At 50.0% G+C, this 17,506-nt stretch overlaps 1 protein-coding gene across 2 annotated transcripts in view; it reads left to right on the top strand.

Annotated features, from left to right (window-relative positions):
• The window catches only part of eif4g1a (eukaryotic translation initiation factor 4 gamma, 1a), a 24,574-nt gene extending 7,068 nt beyond the window's left edge, over positions 1-17,506 (top strand). For both annotated transcript variants that reach the window (XM_062988157.1, XM_062988158.1), the window contains exons 6-31: positions 193-289; positions 2,084-2,226; positions 2,628-2,720; positions 3,226-3,304; positions 3,424-4,164; positions 4,704-4,792; positions 4,951-5,134; positions 5,935-6,068; positions 6,164-6,280; positions 7,800-8,177; positions 9,276-9,422; positions 9,520-9,756; positions 9,841-9,945; positions 10,308-10,604; positions 10,734-10,848; positions 10,940-11,048; positions 11,180-11,505; positions 12,171-12,289; positions 12,380-12,552; positions 12,979-13,104; positions 13,785-13,866; positions 13,965-14,063; positions 14,927-15,061; positions 15,164-15,245; positions 15,338-15,478; positions 16,165-17,506. In XM_062988157.1, the coding sequence (XP_062844227.1) occupies positions 193-289; positions 2,084-2,226; positions 2,628-2,720; positions 3,226-3,304; positions 3,424-4,164; positions 4,704-4,792; positions 4,951-5,134; positions 5,935-6,068; positions 6,164-6,280; positions 7,800-8,177; positions 9,276-9,422; positions 9,520-9,756; positions 9,841-9,945; positions 10,308-10,604; positions 10,734-10,848; positions 10,940-11,048; positions 11,180-11,505; positions 12,171-12,289; positions 12,380-12,552; positions 12,979-13,104; positions 13,785-13,866; positions 13,965-14,063; positions 14,927-15,061; positions 15,164-15,245; positions 15,338-15,478; positions 16,165-16,349 (4,533 nt within the window). In that variant the 3' untranslated portion in view covers positions 16,350-17,506. The remainder of the gene's footprint in view (positions 1-192; positions 290-2,083; positions 2,227-2,627; positions 2,721-3,225; positions 3,305-3,423; positions 4,165-4,703; positions 4,793-4,950; positions 5,135-5,934; positions 6,069-6,163; positions 6,281-7,799; positions 8,178-9,275; positions 9,423-9,519; positions 9,757-9,840; positions 9,946-10,307; positions 10,605-10,733; positions 10,849-10,939; positions 11,049-11,179; positions 11,506-12,170; positions 12,290-12,379; positions 12,553-12,978; positions 13,105-13,784; positions 13,867-13,964; positions 14,064-14,926; positions 15,062-15,163; positions 15,246-15,337; positions 15,479-16,164) is intronic.

The following is a 17,506-nucleotide window of genomic DNA, read 5'->3' as shown; positions in this document are numbered from 1 at the left end:
TGCAGTGTCTGTAAAAGTGTGTGTGTGTGTGGGGGGGGGGGGTTACCGGCCTCTTTCGTGATCTGTAATGGTAGCACTGGTGTTGTACAGCTAGTTTAGAACCGGTCACTGAGTACAGAGTCCTGATCTCGATAGACTAGCTAGTTTAATTTAATCGTTTAATGAAGTTTTGTTTATGTTTTGTCGTTACAGTACCGCGCTCCGTACGTACACCAGGCTCAGCAGTTCCAAGTGGCGAACGCGGCGGGCTTCTACTCTGGGGCCAGCACGGATTACAGCTCTTCGTACAGTAAGGACCTTTCCTGATGTTCCTAAATCCACCCTGTTCCTCACTCCTAACCGTTGATGGGCGCTGGCCTGCATTTTTCATCTCATGTTTGGTGTTCTTTAACCCCCCCTACCCTCCCCCCCTTACTTCCCCAAGGGGTGCTGTTAATAATTTTGATACCCTGTCATTCAATTTCTACCTGTTCTTCTCTCTCTCTCTCTCTCTCTCTCTCTCTCTCTCTCTCTCTCTCTCTCTCTCTCTCTGTCTCTCTCGCGCCTTTCCGTTCCGGTCGGTGTTCAGAGGCCTCTCTCGGAGCGAGGGAGAGGCGGGGGGGTGGGGGGAGAGGCACGGTGCGAGAGAACGGCCGTCTCTCATACCACGCCGTTCCTCTCACCTCCCACCGCTACTCGGGTGAGTGTGGACCGCAGGGCTGTTTCGTTCTACCCTTGACGCATGGAATTGAAATGACCTTAACGAGCCTAGGACCCACCACCTCAGGACTGTGGGACCCCGGGGGGGGGCGTCCGCCTGACCCGAGACTCCTGTGAGGTGCGCGAGGCAGCGCCGCACGCTTCTGGGAATCGAACCCTTCGTATCCGATTCCTGTAGATGTTTATGATCGCATGTTCTCCTGGCAGCCTGTACGGGCGTCCAGCAGGCACGATTTGGTTCAACGTCACCAAAGCCATTGCGGCCTCTGCTGGCTGGTCCAGGCAACTGCAGGAGGGAGGGATGACTCCCTGACAGCAGTGTGTGACTTAAAAAGGGGGGGAAATGCAAAAAATCTCAAATATTATTAATATTTATTGGTGATAGTTTGGTATTAATGCAGAAATGTGAACAACAATGTTGCTTTTGCGGCGCCTCGGTGTCTCCTGGAGTCTCGGGTCATTTCCTGCATGTTTTATTTTTGATGCTCATGAGTCCAGCGATCAGTTGCACCAATGAAACTGAAGTTTAACCGGGCGGAGCAGTGAGCTCACTGTTCTCAGCACGTAAACCGAAGCACAGCGAGACGGAACAGTCCGAAATCCACCTGCCGGCCTTCCCTAAACTATCATTACTGCACCCTTGTGCACAAAGCAAGCTCTATAAAGACAGGAGGAAAAGCTCTGTTTACAGAAACACCAGTGGCCTGCACAGTCCTGCTGAACAGCTTTGGAATGAATTGGAACACCGACGTCAGTGCCCAGCCATACAGATTCTGTCAACCTTTGAACGGGCACAAATTCCCATACACAGACACTTCAATGTCTGGTGAGAAGCTTCTCAAAAGATCACACAGAGGTCGCTCTGTTTTGATAGCGTTTGTCCGACAAGCTGATGGTCGGGTGTCCAGATACTTTCGGCCGTACAGTGTAACTTCAGTCTCACCGGTGCAACTGGTTTCCCTTTGGTCCCGCTCGGAATACGTTTCAGTTAATCGTTTGACTTGCATGTTTGATCCTGGTCGAGTTAGTTTTGATTGCCGTGGTACGACGCTCTAGCCCACCAGTGCTCGGGTTCGAATCCCAGCTCTATCAGTCGGCCGGGCGCCTACACAGACACGCGGTTGGCTGTGTGTCTGTAGGTGGAGGGATGATGGCTGAGACGGAGATCCTTGTTGCTCATCGTGTGATTGAGCCGCCCGTATCGGAGGCTCCCTGCACATTGTACTGAATCTGTGCTCTGTGAGACCCCGCCCCTGTCGGGGGAAAAGAAGCGCTCAGCAATTGGCCACAACCTTTTTTTTGTTTGTTTGTGTTTTGTTTTTCCTTTCTGTGAAATACTAACCCAGACGTTCAGATTCATCATCTCTCCGATTTCCTCTTCCAGCTGGAGCGTACTATCCCGCTCCGACTCAGTACCAGGCTCCGGTGCCCGCTGCGCCGGTCATGATGAACCCTGCGCAGCAGCTACAGGCTCCTCCTCCTCAGCAGCCAGCGCCGTCTTCTCAGCACAAACGAGAACGCAAGCAGGTAATCGCACGCTTTGTATAAATCTGTTTATACACTATACATAGGTGCCAAAAGTATCTAGACACCCTTTGGACGTCAGAGGCCCCGATAACTGTATGACGGGTTGGAACGTCAGGTCAGGTGTGATCCAGGTGCCTGACCTCACTAAGGCTCTTTAGACCGAATGGGCACAAATTCCTACAAACACACACTGTAGGGATTACACTAAATGATCAAAAGTATATAGACACCTGGCTACTGTATCAAAACTGACACGCAATCGACATCAACAATGTCTTGGAGGAACAGGGAAGGGCCATCCCCAAACTGTTGCCATAAAGTTATGAGTATTTGGAGTGTGTGTGTGTGTGTGTGTTGTGAATATTCCTGGTGGTTAAAGCACTTTTTTTTTCGTCCCGCAGATTACAATACGAGACCCTAATCAGGGCGGGCGTGACATAACGGAGGAGATCATGTCCGGAGGAAGGACTACATCCACACCCACACCACCTCATGTAAGAGAGGACAAATGCACATCTGTTTGTCTGTCTGTCTGTCTATCCATCTGTATGTCTGTTTGTCTGTCTATCTAGCTCTATCTATCCATTCATCTGTCTCTGTCCATCCGTCTGTCTGTCCCTGTCTGTCTATCATCCGTCTGTGTCTGTATGTCTATCTATCCATTCATCTGTCTATCCATCTGTATGTCTGTCTATCTCTGTCTATTTATCTATCCTATGTCTCTGTCCATCTATTCATTCATCTGTCTATGCATCTGTATGTCTGTCTGTCAGTCCATCCGTCTGTCTACCTTATCCATCTGTATGTCTGTTTGTCTATTTTTCTCTATCTGTCTATCCATTCGTCTGTCTGTTCATCTATCTATCTCTGTCTATTTATGTAACTGTCTATCCGTCTTATCTGTCTATACATCTATCCTACCTATAGATCTTTTTGTCTGTCTGTCTGTCTGTCTGCTATTTTGCAGGTGAATCATTCATGATTATATTTTTCACTCAGTCTGTAGGTGCAGAGGTCGGTGGTCCTGTCCAGACAAACGGAGAAATCATAACGCCCGCTGCCGCCGTGGTCCGGCTCGGTAAGCGATCATCTCTTGGCGGTAACGCCTCGAGTAGGGCACAGAACAAAAGTGGAAATGTTTGCAACCAGACCCACTGGGACCCTAACCAGTCTCTGTGTTGTTTCTGTTTCGTCCAGATGAGCGAGTGAAGCCTTCCGCCTCTACAGTAGCTGCTTCGACTCCGCCTCCACAGTCTGACTCCGCCCCTCTCGCCGAGCCTGAACCCGAGCCTGAACCCGAGCCTGAACCCGAGCCTGAACCCGAGCCTGAACCCGAGCCTGAACCCGATCCCCAGCCCGCCCCTGCCGTACCCGTCCCTCCTGCCCAAAGCCCAGATGCCGTTCTGACCGCTGCTCCATCCCCTCCTCCTGCGCAGCCTCCGGTGAGCGACGGCGCGGGTGCGCCTGTACCCGAAGAGGCCGCGCCCCAGCAGGAGGCGGAGCCTACAGCAGCGCCCGCCGCCCCGCCCTGCGCCGCGGAGAAGGTGGAACCAGAGCCTGTCCAGGAAAACCCCAAAGAGCCATCGGTGGAGCCGTCGCTTTCCGACCCCACCCCCAACGCAGTGCCTGATACGGAGGTCCCCTCTGACGTAAGCGACGGAGAGGCCGAATCGGACGAGGACGCCGCGCCCACGCTGGCGCCACCCACGCCCCCCCCAGTCTCCCAGCCCGAGGAGGTCAAAGTGCCCAACGGCCTGCCTCAGGAGCCCGAAGCCCCGCTCGCCGAGGAGCCCACGGATCCCGAGCCCGTCGCTGAGCCCGCGGCTCCTCCGGCGCAGGAGGAGGAGGAGGCGGACGCTCCGACCGCTTCTACAGAGGAGCAGGAGGAGGTGAAGGTGGAGGAAGAACCCTCTTCTGCTGAGGAGACCACTATGCAAGGTAAGTCCCACTTCCTCGCTCAAATACTGGCACCTTAGGGTCAAAAGTATGTGGACACCTGATCGTTGGCATTAAAATGTAGTAGTCAATATAAACAGCAACATTTGAAAATGTCTGTAGGAATTTGTGCCTCTTTAGTTAAGAGCATTAGAGAGGTTAGGCTCCTATGTTGGATGAGAAGGCCTAGCTTGCGATCAGCATTCCGATTCATCCCAAAAGTGTTCAGTAAGAAATAAGGTCTCATCCCAATTCCAAAACCATTGGCATTACTATAAGCAGCCTTTGCTCTAGTAGTAAGGAAACGTGTCTGTGAGGTCGTGTACTGATGCTGGCTCACGGTCAGCGTTCCGGTTCATCCCAGACATGCTTGCTTGGGGTTTGGCTCAAGTCTCTGTGCAGATCAAACTCATCCAGACCTTTTATGTGCAGCCCTATGCTCCACCACGACCCCGTTTGGTACTTGCACTTGGTTTGAGGCTCGTCTAGCAGCTTAGGGGTTTGTGAGGTGACCATTACTGACTGTGTTTCACTCTCTTCAGCTGTCGTGTCTGTGCCAAAGAAGAAGAAGCTGAAGAAAAGCGATCTGAACAATAAAGTGGTGGGCGACGTCCTCGACGCCTACAAAGAGGTTTGTTGTTTGTTTTTCTTTTCTTCGACTAGATGTATTTACACGTATTGAAGGTGTAGAGATATGTTCCGGAACTTTAGCCATGTTGCGCTGGTGTTTTTTGCGCTTGCCGCACCGCTTAAAGGACGCTTCTTTTGTTTTTTGTTTTTTCTTTGCAGCCGGAGGAGAAGGACCCCGCCCCTGAACCCGCTCCCGTTCAGGTCCAGCCTGCGGATCCTCTTCCTGCAGCCGTTCCTCCTCCCGAGGAGACGGACGAGACCTGGGAGGAGAAGGAGGACAAGCTGGACATGGAGAACATCGAGCCCGACGCTCCGAAATCTCCGAAGTACCAGTATAAAGAGGGTGAGGGGCTGAAAGAGTACGCGCTCACGTTATTTGAACCCTGAACTACTGAAAATGCCCGATTGCTCAAAATACGGGGCGCTAGGGTGGCACTGTGGTCTAACGTGCAAGCTGTTATATTCGAGGGGTCTTGCTCTGGTGCCCAACAGTGCTTGAACCAGCAACAGTTTGATCACCAGTCCAATACCTGAACCATTTAGCTTCCAATGCACTGTGGAGACGCCCAGCTGGCCGACAGCACCACTAAGATTCGAACCTGGTGCCAAGCTAGCGTAATGGGCTGCTGTGTTTTTGGGTCATTTGGGTGGTACAGCGGTCCGACGTCGCCTTCTGAGCCGTACGCCAGGGACAATAATAATAATGAAGACGACGTAGACGTTTAGGATTCATCGTAAGCTAGTAATAAACAGTAATAGATACAATACAGCGCAGGTTCTACTTTCCTCTTCGTAAAAACGTTTTTTTTTATCGCTTAGCTGTTTGCTTGGGTTTTTTTTTGTGGGTTTCTCTGCTAAAATATAAACAGACAGAAACAAAACACCTATTTTAAAATGTCATTAAATAACACTTGTGTCAAACATGGTCTTAAAACCTTAATAAAATATATTTACGTTTACATTTTTTCCATTTAGTGGATGCTTTCTATCTAAAGCAGTACTGTGACGGTATACAGTCTGAGCAATCAAGGGTTAAGGGCCTTGCTGAAGGGCCCAACATTGAAACCCTGGCTGTGGTGGGGCTTGAACCAGCTAGCGTGGTGTAAAATGAGTTCTAATTTCTTTCCCCTCTCTCCCGTGCAGAGGCGTGGAAGCCCATCAACCCCGAAGAGAAGAAGAGTTACGACCGCGAGTTCCTGCTGGGCTTCCAGTTCATCAGTGCTAGCATGCACAAACCTGAGGGGCTGCCGCACATCAGCGACGTGGTCCTCGAAAAGGTCCGGAACGTTCCGTTTCTGTGTTGTATGATATCGTTGCGGTGGTGATTTGCGGTGCGCGTCTGAACCCGCGGCGTCTCTTTATGATCTCTTAGGCTAATAAAGTCCCGCTCAGGCCGCTGGATCCCAGTCGCTTGATGAACTGCGGCCCCGACTTCACTCCGTCCTTCGCTAATCTGGGCCGCCAGCCGCCGGGAGGAGGGCGAGGACCGGTAAGTGACGCAGGAACACCCCCCCCCCCCCCCCCCCCCCCCCGCCCCCCCCCCAATGCACACAAGCATCTTATAATGGATCAAAACTGTTCCTTATCATTTAGACTATGGCTAAAAGTATGTGGACACTTGATTGTGAGCTTGTCGTGCATCACGATTCTAAAACCTCTCGCATTACTACAGCAGCTTTTGCTCTTGTAGAAAGGAAACGTGTTTGTGAGGTCGTGTGCTAATGCTGGCTCACAGTCTATGTTCCAGTTCATCCCAGACGTGCTTGTTTGGGATTGGGTCAGGTCTCCGTGCAGACCAAACTCATCACATCTTTTTGATCAGGACGAGCAGTTTTATCGTGCAGGAAAAGTCCGACTGATCAATCGCACGTTAACCAGCTGTATCCTGGTCAGGGATGCGGTGGGTCCGATTTATTTGGCCTGCACAGGTTGCCAGTTCATCACAGTTTAATTGCAGCTACTTGCTGCATGTCTTGGACTTGTGTGGACATGGGGAGAACATGCGAACTCGACACAGAAAGGAATCGAACCCTGCACCTCCTGTTGAGGCGATAGGACCCATGTTCCGTTTACTCACTGTGGAGCAAATAATGGACCTGATGCCTTAAAGAATATTGTAAGTTATACAACAGGTAGTTCCGACCTTACAATCTGATTGGTTGAGAAGCGTTCTAAACGTGCTGATATTGGTGATAACGGCGCGGCCTTTTCACGCCACAATGGTATTACTCCGCTGACGCGTTGCCATTAACGACGAGCTTCATGCACACAAACGCGCACGCAGGCGACACCGACTTTTTTTCCCGATCGCGTTTTAAATCCGTTATCTGATACACAATCATCTAGCGCACTGTGTAGGGAACATAACCAATTGTCTAATTCACTATCTAGTGCACTATGTAGGGAACATATATCCATGATCTGATACACAATCTAGTGCACTATGTAGGGAACATTAATGTGTTTGTAACGCGAACAGTTAGCAGCTCCTAGTAGTTCTGTTTTCATCCATAAGCCTTTGGTGTGTGCGAGAGGTTTTTTTATTTATTTTTTTTCCCTTCGGAGGTTCTTGCCTTTTTCTTCTTGTTGTTCTTACCTCCCTGAAATGAGTTTTTGCAACTTGGGATGTCTGCTCTGTAGTGTTAAACTTTATATTGGTTGTGGAACTACTTTTTGGCGGAAGGTATTGTCAATATTAAAGCATATTTATTATGAAATTCAGGGCTTCTTTGATTTATTTTCTTTATTTATTTTGTAAAAACTGTTGTATAAAAGCAATAGAACACTCGAGGTCGTGTGTTATCGCGAATAACATCACGGCTGTGATGATCTACTCACCTTCGGTTCGTGCCTGCGACCGAATCACAGCCGTGATGTTATTCGCGATAACACACGACCTCTCGTGTTCTATTGCTTAAATATAATCCAGAGTCCTGATGTGAGCTTCACATCCGTCCTCACTCCGAGACCGATCTGTGATTGATCTTCTTATCTCTGCGCTCTCGTAGCCTCCAGGGCCGCGGCGGTCGCAGCAGGGTCAGCGCAAGGAGCCTCGCAAGATCATCGCCAGCGTGTCCCTGAACGACGACATCCAGCTGAACAAGGCGGAGAAGGCCTGGAAGCCGGCGCAGAAGAAGGGCCGCGCCGAGGAGGAGGAGCACGACGACTCCGAGCTCGCCAAGACCCAGGAGCTCTTCAAGCGGGTGCGCAGCATCCTGAACAAACTCACCCCGCAGATGTTCCAGCAGCTGATGAAGCAGGTCACCGAGCTGACCATCGACACCGAGGAGAGGCTGAAGGGCGTCATCGACCTCATCTTCGAGAAAGCCATTTCCGAGCCCAACTTCTCCGTCGCCTACGCCAACATGTGCCGCTGCCTTATGGGGGTGAGTGCCGCCGCTTTCGGTTTGATGCACTTTTTGAGCTTTACGGGGCTGGTAAAAAGTATTTGCCCCCTCCTGACTTACTCCAGTCCTTACACTGGTCTTAAATTCTTACTGCACTGAATTTCATTTGAGGATTTAAGTGGGAAGGTCATGCAACACCTATATCACTCAGGTGGAAAGATGGGCTCTGATCTCACTTGAAGCATAATGCCCTAGTTTCACATTTGTATTGCCATGTCGTGTGGCGCAGAGTTCGAATCTCGGTATCCATACAAACACAATTCGGCATGTTTAAGAGAGGGAATGTGAGATGGCGTCTCTCGTGCCGTTTTGGTCTGTGGCCCTCCGTGCGCCATTCGGCTCTTCGTGGCAACCCGACGTCGCCGGGTGATGATGAGCAACCACGGATCGGGCGTGTGGCGATCACGATCCTCTTGATTTCGTTTTATTTTCGGCATTTAGCAGACGCATTTATCCAAAGCGACCTACAGTACTGTGACAGTATACAGTCCTTGATGAGGGTTAAGGGCCTCGCTCAAGGGCCCAACAGTGGCAACCTGGCAGTGGTGAGGCTTGAACCAGTGTCCCTCTGATTACTAGTCCAGTATCTTTACCACTAGGCTACAGCTGCCCTCTGCGTGATTTGATCATAGAGGTCTTTGGAGGTCTTCTTGATCGGATCGTGGATTGTGCAAGCACCAGCAGGTTCACGATCGGGAACTGGATAGGTCTAAATATGGAGATAAAGCAGGAGATCAATAGGAGAAAACCCTCCTGTAACTGAAGAATGAACTCTTCCTTCAATTGTGTGAAGGAGTAACTCTGGTTAAGGTACTGGGCTAGTAATCGGGAGGTTGCAGGGTTAAGCCTCACCACTGCCAGGTTGTCACTGTTGGGCCCTTGAGCAAGGCCCTTAACCCTCAGTTACTCAAACTGTATTCAGGCATATTTGTGAGTTGCTTTGGATCCAAGTGCCTGCTAAATGACGCAAATGTAAACAAACCTTCCACGCTCCTAAATCAGGGTGTTGAACCGCTTGTTTTCTCTGCGTCTTTTGACTCTAAATAAACGTTTGGTGTTTTTGTTGCTCGTGTCCAGCTGAAAGTTTCCACCGGGGACAAGCCGGGAGCCACTGTGAATTTCCGCAAACTGCTGCTGAACCGCTGCCAGAAAGAGTTCGAGAAGGACAAGGACGACGACGTGATCTTCGAGCAGAAGCAGAAGGAGCTGGATGCCGCCACAGAGGTGCCGCACTTGCAGCACGTCTGCAGTTCGATGGATTCTGAACGTCTTTCCCGCCGCGTGCTGGGAACTTGAAATAATGATGTGGTCTCTTTTGTAGGATGAAGTTAAACAGCGCTTGAAGGAGGAGCTGGAGGAAAGCAAGGACCAAGCCCGGCGCCGTTCCCTGGGGAACATCAAGTTCATCGGCGAGCTCTTCAAGCTGAAGATGCTGACGGAGCCCATCATGCACGACTGCATCGTCAAGCTGCTGAAGAACCACGACAAGGAGAGTCTGGAGTGTCTGTGCAGGCTCCTGTCCACCATCGGCAAGGACCTCGACTTCGAAAGGGCCAAGGTACAGCACGCGCGTCTTCCACACGCCTATATAAATATATAGCGCAGGTCCAGAGCAATCAGACTCATCTTTTGTTTTGTGTAGCCCCGTATGGACCAGTACTTCCACCAGATGGAGAAAATCATCAAGGAGAGGAAAACCTCGTCTAGGATCCGCTTCATGGTGCAGGACGTGCTGGACCTCAGAAAGGTAAAGACCGTTTGGGCAGCTCTATTTATAATGGACATCGTCTCAAAGCAACTTTACAGAATCCAGGACCGACAGACCGGAGTTGAGCAAGCCAAGCCAAACTTTAAGGGGGACCAGACTCGATTCAGACATCGTACACACACAGAATTAAATTAAATCAAAAGTTATAACTAGATAAATAATAATAACAAACAATTAGAGTTCTTCATTGTTCAGATCAGTCTGTAATAAAGTCCGTAGTGGGTTTTGGACCCTTGTGCACCCATCAAAAATCAGGATCCTTTAGAGTTTCGGCTGAAAAAACCAAATTGGTGCGTCTCTGATTAAATAATCGTTTGTTTTTGTGTCTCTGTGCACGACAGAATAACTGGGTCCCCAGGCGTGGCGATCTGGGTCCCAAGACCATCGATCAGATCCATAAGGAGGCAGAGATGGAGGAGCAGAGGGAGCACATCAAAGTCCAGCAGCAGCTGCTGACCAAGAAGGACTCGAGTCGAGGAGGAGGAGGAGGAGGAGGAAGAGGAGGTGGTGGTGGTGGAGGCGGAGGAGGAGGAGGAGGAGGCAGAATGAATCAGCCTCAGGACGAGGGCTGGAACACGGTACCCATCAGCACCAAGAACCGACCCATCGACACGTCCCGCCTCAGCAAGATCACCAAGGTGGGTCCTGCTGGGATCTCTCTCTCACTTTCTAAATCCTGCATATACACACACGTGCCGTTTAAATCCGTGACCGTGTTTGAACCAACTGACCGTGTGGCTGTGGTGGTGTCTGATTCGTTCCTGCAGCAGGGTGCTCTGGACTTCAACAACCAGCTTCTTGCCCCTGGTGGAAAGGGCTCATGGGGCAGCTGGGGCAAAGGGAGCAGCGGAGGAAGTGGAGCTAAAGCCAGCACTGACCAGGGTAAGAAAAAAATAATCACATGCGGTAATGTTCTGTCAAAGCTTCACTGCCTCCAGGTCCCATTTTTAAGTGCTGCGTTTTCTTTTGGTAGATGCTGGACGACCGGCCACCAGCACTCTGAACCGCTTCTCGGCTCTTCAGCAGTCAGCAGGAGCTTCAGCCACGTCATCCACGGATTCAGATCGGCGAGTCCCTCAGAGGTAAGTCGGCCCTCGTACTCGCACTCTTGCCGTTTTAGTGGTGTGAAATTCAGACGTGTTCTCTTCTGTACTGTAGTAATAATAATAATAATAATAATAACGCTGCTCCGCCTCTCTCTCTCTCCGTACAGGAGCAGTTCGAGTCGGGACCGCGGCGATCGGGAGCGCTTCGATCGCTTGGACAGGCGGGACAGTCGCGAGGACCGAGACAGAGGTCTGGACAGGACGCACGCGGCCATCACCAAACGCAGCTTCAGCAGGGAGAGCGAGGACCGGTCACGGGGCGGAGACGTGAGGCGAGTCGCCAGCATGACCAGCGAGAGGGACCGAGGCAGCCGGGACCGAGGCAGCCGGGACAGAAGCAGCCGGGACAGAAGCAGCCGGGACAGAAGCAGCCGAGACCGCAGCAGCCGGGACCGGAGCAGCCGCGACAGGGCCGCCAGCAGAGAAACCACAGGTGTGAACTTCGATATAAAACTCTTATTATTCTACAATTGCTGATAGCACGTCTGAGCCCGAATGATAAAACCAAGAGAAAATAAGCAGAATGTGTTAAACGTGGTGTTAAAAATCCTAATAAATAAATAAATAAATAATAGCACGCCCGGTTCTGGTTTGCTAGCCCACTACCGCTCGGATCCAGGGTTCGAGTCTCCAGCGCTTCCGCCGGCTGTCGGGCGTCCATATACAGTCCCGATTGGCTGTTTGATCAGGGGTTTAGCCAAGCTCTGTCTGTGATGTCTTACTGCTTTGTGCCCAGTGATTCATTGGTATCTGGACCCACTGCGACCCTGACCAGGATAGTGCTGTGGCAAACCATTAAAATGATCCTGATCATCCCTGATTATATGATTGGCTGTGGATTGTAGTTCCTCGTTCCAGCCACACGAGGGCGACATTTACACACGACCGCGTTATTGGAGTAAACTGCATTTCTCATCATTAAAAGCATCATTTGCTGTTTATTATAGCAAGAACAATAAAGCAGTTGATCCTGCAGTGTGTTGTAACTCGTATCTATGGAATCCAGCCTCCAAGTTTCTCCCCTTGTAGCATTAACGGTGGGCGCTGGGGTTTAAGCTTCAGTGCTGTAATTTTGGACCTTGTGTGTTATTCCCGCAGTGAAACGGGAAGCGGCTCCCGCGCAGCCTGCGCCGTCCAAACCCGCTCTGAGTGAGGAGGAGCTGGAGAAGAAATCCACCTCCATCATCGAGGAGTACCTGCACATCAACGACCTCAAGGTAAACGCACGCCCGTCAGCAGCTGTTCTCGTGTGTGTGTGTGTGTGTTCCGGTTGACGTCATCTCGTCCGTGTCCTCTCCGTCCTGCAGGAGGCGGTACAGTGTGTGAAGGAGCTGAACAGTGCGTCCCTGCTCTACGTGTTCGTACGCGTGGCCGTGGAGTCGACGCTGGAGCGCAGCACCATCGCCCGAGAGCACCTGGGCCTCCTGCTGCACAAGCTCATCAGTGCTGGGATCTTACCTGCTGAGCAGTACCACAAAGGGTGAGTGTTGTACTGTAGGTTGTAGTTCCTTGTTCATTTACACACAGCCGTTTTCACGGAGCTGAATCGATGCAGTAAACAGTTTTATCATCATTAAAAGCACCACTGCTGTTTACTTTAGCAAGAGCAATAAACTGATTGATCCGGCAGAATGTTGTAACTCGTATCGTTGGAATAAATCCGGCCTCAAAATTTCTCCCCTTTCAGCATCGATCTGAGAACGAGTGTGTTGTTGTTCCTGTACTGAAGTGGGAACCGGCTCCTACGCACCCTGCACTGTCCATTTTTTTGTATAGACAATTTCGAGCTCGGTGTTTTGATAAATCCTGCATCATAGTAAATAATGAATCGACTTCAGCTGGGTGTTTTTGGTTCTCTCACTCTCAGACGCCCCTCATGCTCCGACGTGACCCTTGTGTTTTTCAGGCTCCAGGAGATTTTGGAGATCGCTGACGACATGGCCATCGACATCCCTCACATATGGCCGTATCTGGCGGAAATCATCACGCCCGTCCTGCACGACGGAGGGATTCCCATGGAGCAACTCTTCAGGTGGGGGGGGGCGTCTTACCGAAATCATACACTACGTATTGATAAAAGTATCGGGACACCCCTTTTAATTGTTGAAATAATGCGTTTCAGCCAGAACAGGTGTCATTAGGTGTAATAAATTGATCATGTAACTTTGCAGTAAGTTTAGGGAAGGCCATTTCCTAGTCTAGTGCACAAAGCAAGCTTCTATGACGGGGCTATGTCCACATTATGTCCATGACGACACAAACGATGCATCCAAACGAAATATACTTCATTCATTAAAAAAAGAAAATAGTGGCAATCTGGTCCCACTGTGGTTTACAATATTAAACACAAAGCCTCCACAAGGAGGCGTTTGTGTACAATTTTATTTGATTTTTGTCAAATTTGTTGATTTAATAAAGTGGACCTCGATTTAACCGTTAGGCTACCACTGCTGTAAAACTGTTTTGTCTGTTAAGGTACTGGACTAGTAATCAAAAGGTCACTGGTTCAAGCTCCATCACTGCCAGGTTGCCACTGTTGGGCCCTTGAGCAAGGCCCTTAACCCTTAATTGCGTAGACTGTATACTGTCACAGTACTGTAAGTCACTATGAATAAAAGCCCAGTACGTCCCTTACGCGCGTCTGTAAACTTTTGGCTTGCTGTGTTTGTGATCACCCGCTGTAATAAACGTTTGCTCTATATGGGGGTGTAGGGAAGTGGCCAAACCGCTGCTGCCCATCGGAAAAGCTGCACTCCTGCTGGTTCAGATCCTCAACCTGCTCTGCAAGGGACTGGTAAGTGCTCTAATACACACCCAAAATATCGAGACACACACAACAGGAGACTGAGACTGTGGGGAGTTCTCACCACGCTCGCTCTCGTTTCTCTACAGAGCCACAAGAAGGTCGGAGCTCTGTGGAAAGATGCCGGACTGAGCTGGAAGGATTTCCTCTCTGAAGACGAGGACGTGAATACGTTCGTTACGGAGCAGGTACTGAATCTGACGGTTGATATCTGTGATGTGTGTTTGAGACGTAGATGCCTGATTATACAGCCGCATGATGCAGAACAGGTTGGCAGCGTATTTGCCCTTTTTTTTTAAGCGACCCAGGCAACACAAACGCATCTTACTCTCCTTCACAAGGGGGCGTAGATGTACAAGTTTATTTCATTATTATCTTATTTTTCTCGACTCGCGTCCCTTACCCGGGGTTTGAAAAGCCCTGGTCTATAAGATGTACAGAAGTGCTTTCCACAGGATTTTGGAATGTGTTTGGTGGAATTTGTACCTATTTAAGCACTGTTGGATGATTCATGCATGGCCCACAGTTGTAATAGGAGGGTTGTTTACACACACCGGATTGTTTTGGCCATAGCTTAGAGGCTGTGATGTCCGGTATAGACCTGGTGATGGCACATCTAACCCTTCTGTGCCGGTCAAAGTACCCATGCAACTCCTGTCCACCATTGCACACAGGCATCTGTACTGGATACTGGAGCAACAGATGCACCATCTTACCCGTTTACCACAAGATCATGGGGATGGTCCACCTCAGAACGTACAGAAGATCCCTTCGGGTGTCTCGGCGGATCAGAGCTGGTTTGGTGGTGTGTTAGGCGGGTGGTTCTAATGTTTTGGGTAGTGCATGTTCAGGTGTCTACATACTTCTGGCCCCATATGTACTTATATCCATGTTTCTATATTTATATATCTGTATATATTGTTTATAAGAATAGATACACTACTGCTGTTATTATTATTATCATTATTATGATGTTAGATGCACAATTTGGGATAAATGAAGTAACTACAATTTTTACAATCACGTCTCTGTTTTTGATCGTTCGGTGTAGAAAATGGAGTTCACGCTGAGCGAGGAGTCGGAGAAGCCCAGTAAGAAGGAGCTGAGCGCGGAGGAGCTCAGGAGCAGCCTGGAGCACCTGATTCAGGACAAGGCCCCCAACCAGAGGATCTACGACTGGGTGGAGGTAGCGCCCTCACCTCACGCCGTCCTTTATTGGTTTTGAAATATATCCTCACGTGTACAGGATGGAGGTCTGAACTTCTGCGTGTTGTTTGAATGTTTGCAGGCCAACCTTGATGACCAGCAGGTGGCGTCGAGCCAGTTTGCGCGGGCGCTGATGACCGCCGTGTGCCAGGCCGCCGTCATCTGTGAGTGCAGCCCGTTTATCTTGGGTTTATTTGTGCTGTGTGTGTCTCTTGACCGGTTCTGTGGCTCACCGCGCCGTTCTGACCCGTTCCAGGTGAGAACCCGTACAAGGTGGACGTGGAGCTGATTACCCAGAGGGCAAAGCTGCTTCAGAAGTACCTGTGCGACGAGCAGAAGGAGCTGCAGGCTCTCTACGCCCTGCAGGCTCTCATGGTCCAGCTGGAGCAGCCGGCCAGTAAGTGCATCCATTAGATGTGTTTCTTGTTTATCCTGGTCAGGGTCGCTGCTGGTCCGGGGCCACTGGGAACACCCGACAGCACTGCTGAGGTTCGAACCCACATCTCGGAGGCAGTGCGCCACCTGAGCGCCTGCTGCTGTTCTGTTTTACAATCTCTCTTAATCCAGGTTGAGTTCAGGTGTTTAGGCCACGCCCACTCCTAACAGGTGTCTGAAATCAGAGTGTGGCATCAGTTTGGGGAAGGCCCTAAGACAGCTTTGGGAATTGACCCTGTCGAGATTCCTTGGGATGAATCGACAGAATGGCTTAAATTCCCACAGTTACTGACTGATAGCCAGACCTACTTGACCAGCATCGTTTTTGAAGGTTTTACCTTAGCAGTTACTGGACTAGTAATCAAAAGGTCGCTGGTTCAAGCTGTTGGGCCCTTCAGCAAGGCCCTTAACCTTCAGTTGCTCAGACAGTATACAGTCACTGTGGATAAAAGCATTCGCTAAATGCTGAAAATGTAAACGTAAGACCTGTTTCAAAGCAGAAAGTCCACATACTTTTGGCCCGATGGTGTATCAATAGTCCTGCTTGGTATGGCATCGTGATATCGATACCGTGTCGATCGAGTATCGGTCCGTTCCTCCGTCTAGACGTTTCTCATAACTCCCGTACGTCTCTCTCTTCTCTTTCAGATCTGCTGCGCATGTTCTTCGACACGCTGTACGACGAGGACGTGATCAAAGAGGAGGCCTTCTACAAGTGGGAGTCCAGCAAGGACCCCGCCGAGCAGGTGGGCAAGGGCGTGGCCCTCAAGTCCGTCACCGCCTTCTTCACCTGGCTCCGAGAGGCCGAGGAGGAGGAGTCGGACAACAGCTGAGCGCCCAACTGACTCTGAACCGATTCGCTGAACCGATTCACCGAATGAACTGATTCACTTGAGATGAACTCTAACTACAATCAATTCTTTACCCCAAAACACCCCCCCCCCCTCCCACACCCACCTCATCCTGCCCCCCTCCCTTAAAAAAGTAAATATATATAAATCTATATCTTGTGATGAAAAGCAGACGTGAGTAATAAAGGTTTTTGGGGGGAGGCTGTACCCTGATGAACCGTGTTTCAGATGCGTGGAGATGGAAGTGTGGCGGGTACAGTGCCCACCTGTGCTGCTTTTAATTTACGCTGGTGCCAGGCGCCGTGCCAGCGTACTTGGAAAATAAGTGGTGCAATTTTGACGCAAAGTTTGACTGACTGATCATGCCCCTCATAGCTCTTACCTAGGCAGATTGTTTGTATTTTGTTTGAGTGAATGCCACGCCCGGTGTTTTAACACACCCCTGGTGGCACCGGTGAGTATTGAATGTTTTTGCTGACCCCTCCCTCCCTTCCAACAACCCCTCCCCCACCCGCCCGTCAGGAGTGCCGGGCGTGATCCCGGGGACGAATTTCAAACGTGGACCTTTTCGGCGCTTCCTACTAAGCCATCCTCGTTCTCATGTTACCGCCGCCTGCGTGGTTTGTTTTTTTTAACCCCTCGGTCTTCGAAGCGCTAAAGCTTTCGGGGGTTCCTGGTGACGCCTGCGCAGGATTTTTTTAATTATATAAATCATGAAACTTGAAGACGAGAGAGAAACTCTGAGACAGGAACGATCCTGGAAGCCTTTAGTGCTCCTGCAGCGGGGGGGAGATGTTTCAGGAGAGTTCTGTACATAATTCCTTTAACTTTTACTTTACAAACCTGAAATAAAGGAATAAAAAACAGGAATGAAATTTATCCCCCCCACCCTAAAAAATAAATCCTACAGAACCGCCGTTCATCTGTACCTGTATTTAAGATTGTTTTTCTTCCAGACGGTGAGAGGTGCTTAATAATCCGTTGATTTACACTTTTATTGAGAAGAAAAATGTACATATGATGTTTTTTTTTTTTTGCTTTTCTTTATTATTTAAGGATTTAATTCTTCTTTCACGTCAAACTGGAAACCGCTGCAGAAACACGACGTCCAAAATAAAAGATTATCAACTTGCAATAAA

The sequence above is a fragment of the Trichomycterus rosablanca genome, chromosome 25 (assembly GCF_030014385.1).
Source record: "Trichomycterus rosablanca isolate fTriRos1 chromosome 25, fTriRos1.hap1, whole genome shotgun sequence".
NCBI lineage: Eukaryota > Metazoa > Chordata > Actinopteri > Siluriformes > Trichomycteridae > Trichomycterus > Trichomycterus rosablanca.
Note: the sequence above shows the minus strand (reverse complement) of the source record. Positions and strands in the feature narration are given on the sequence as shown.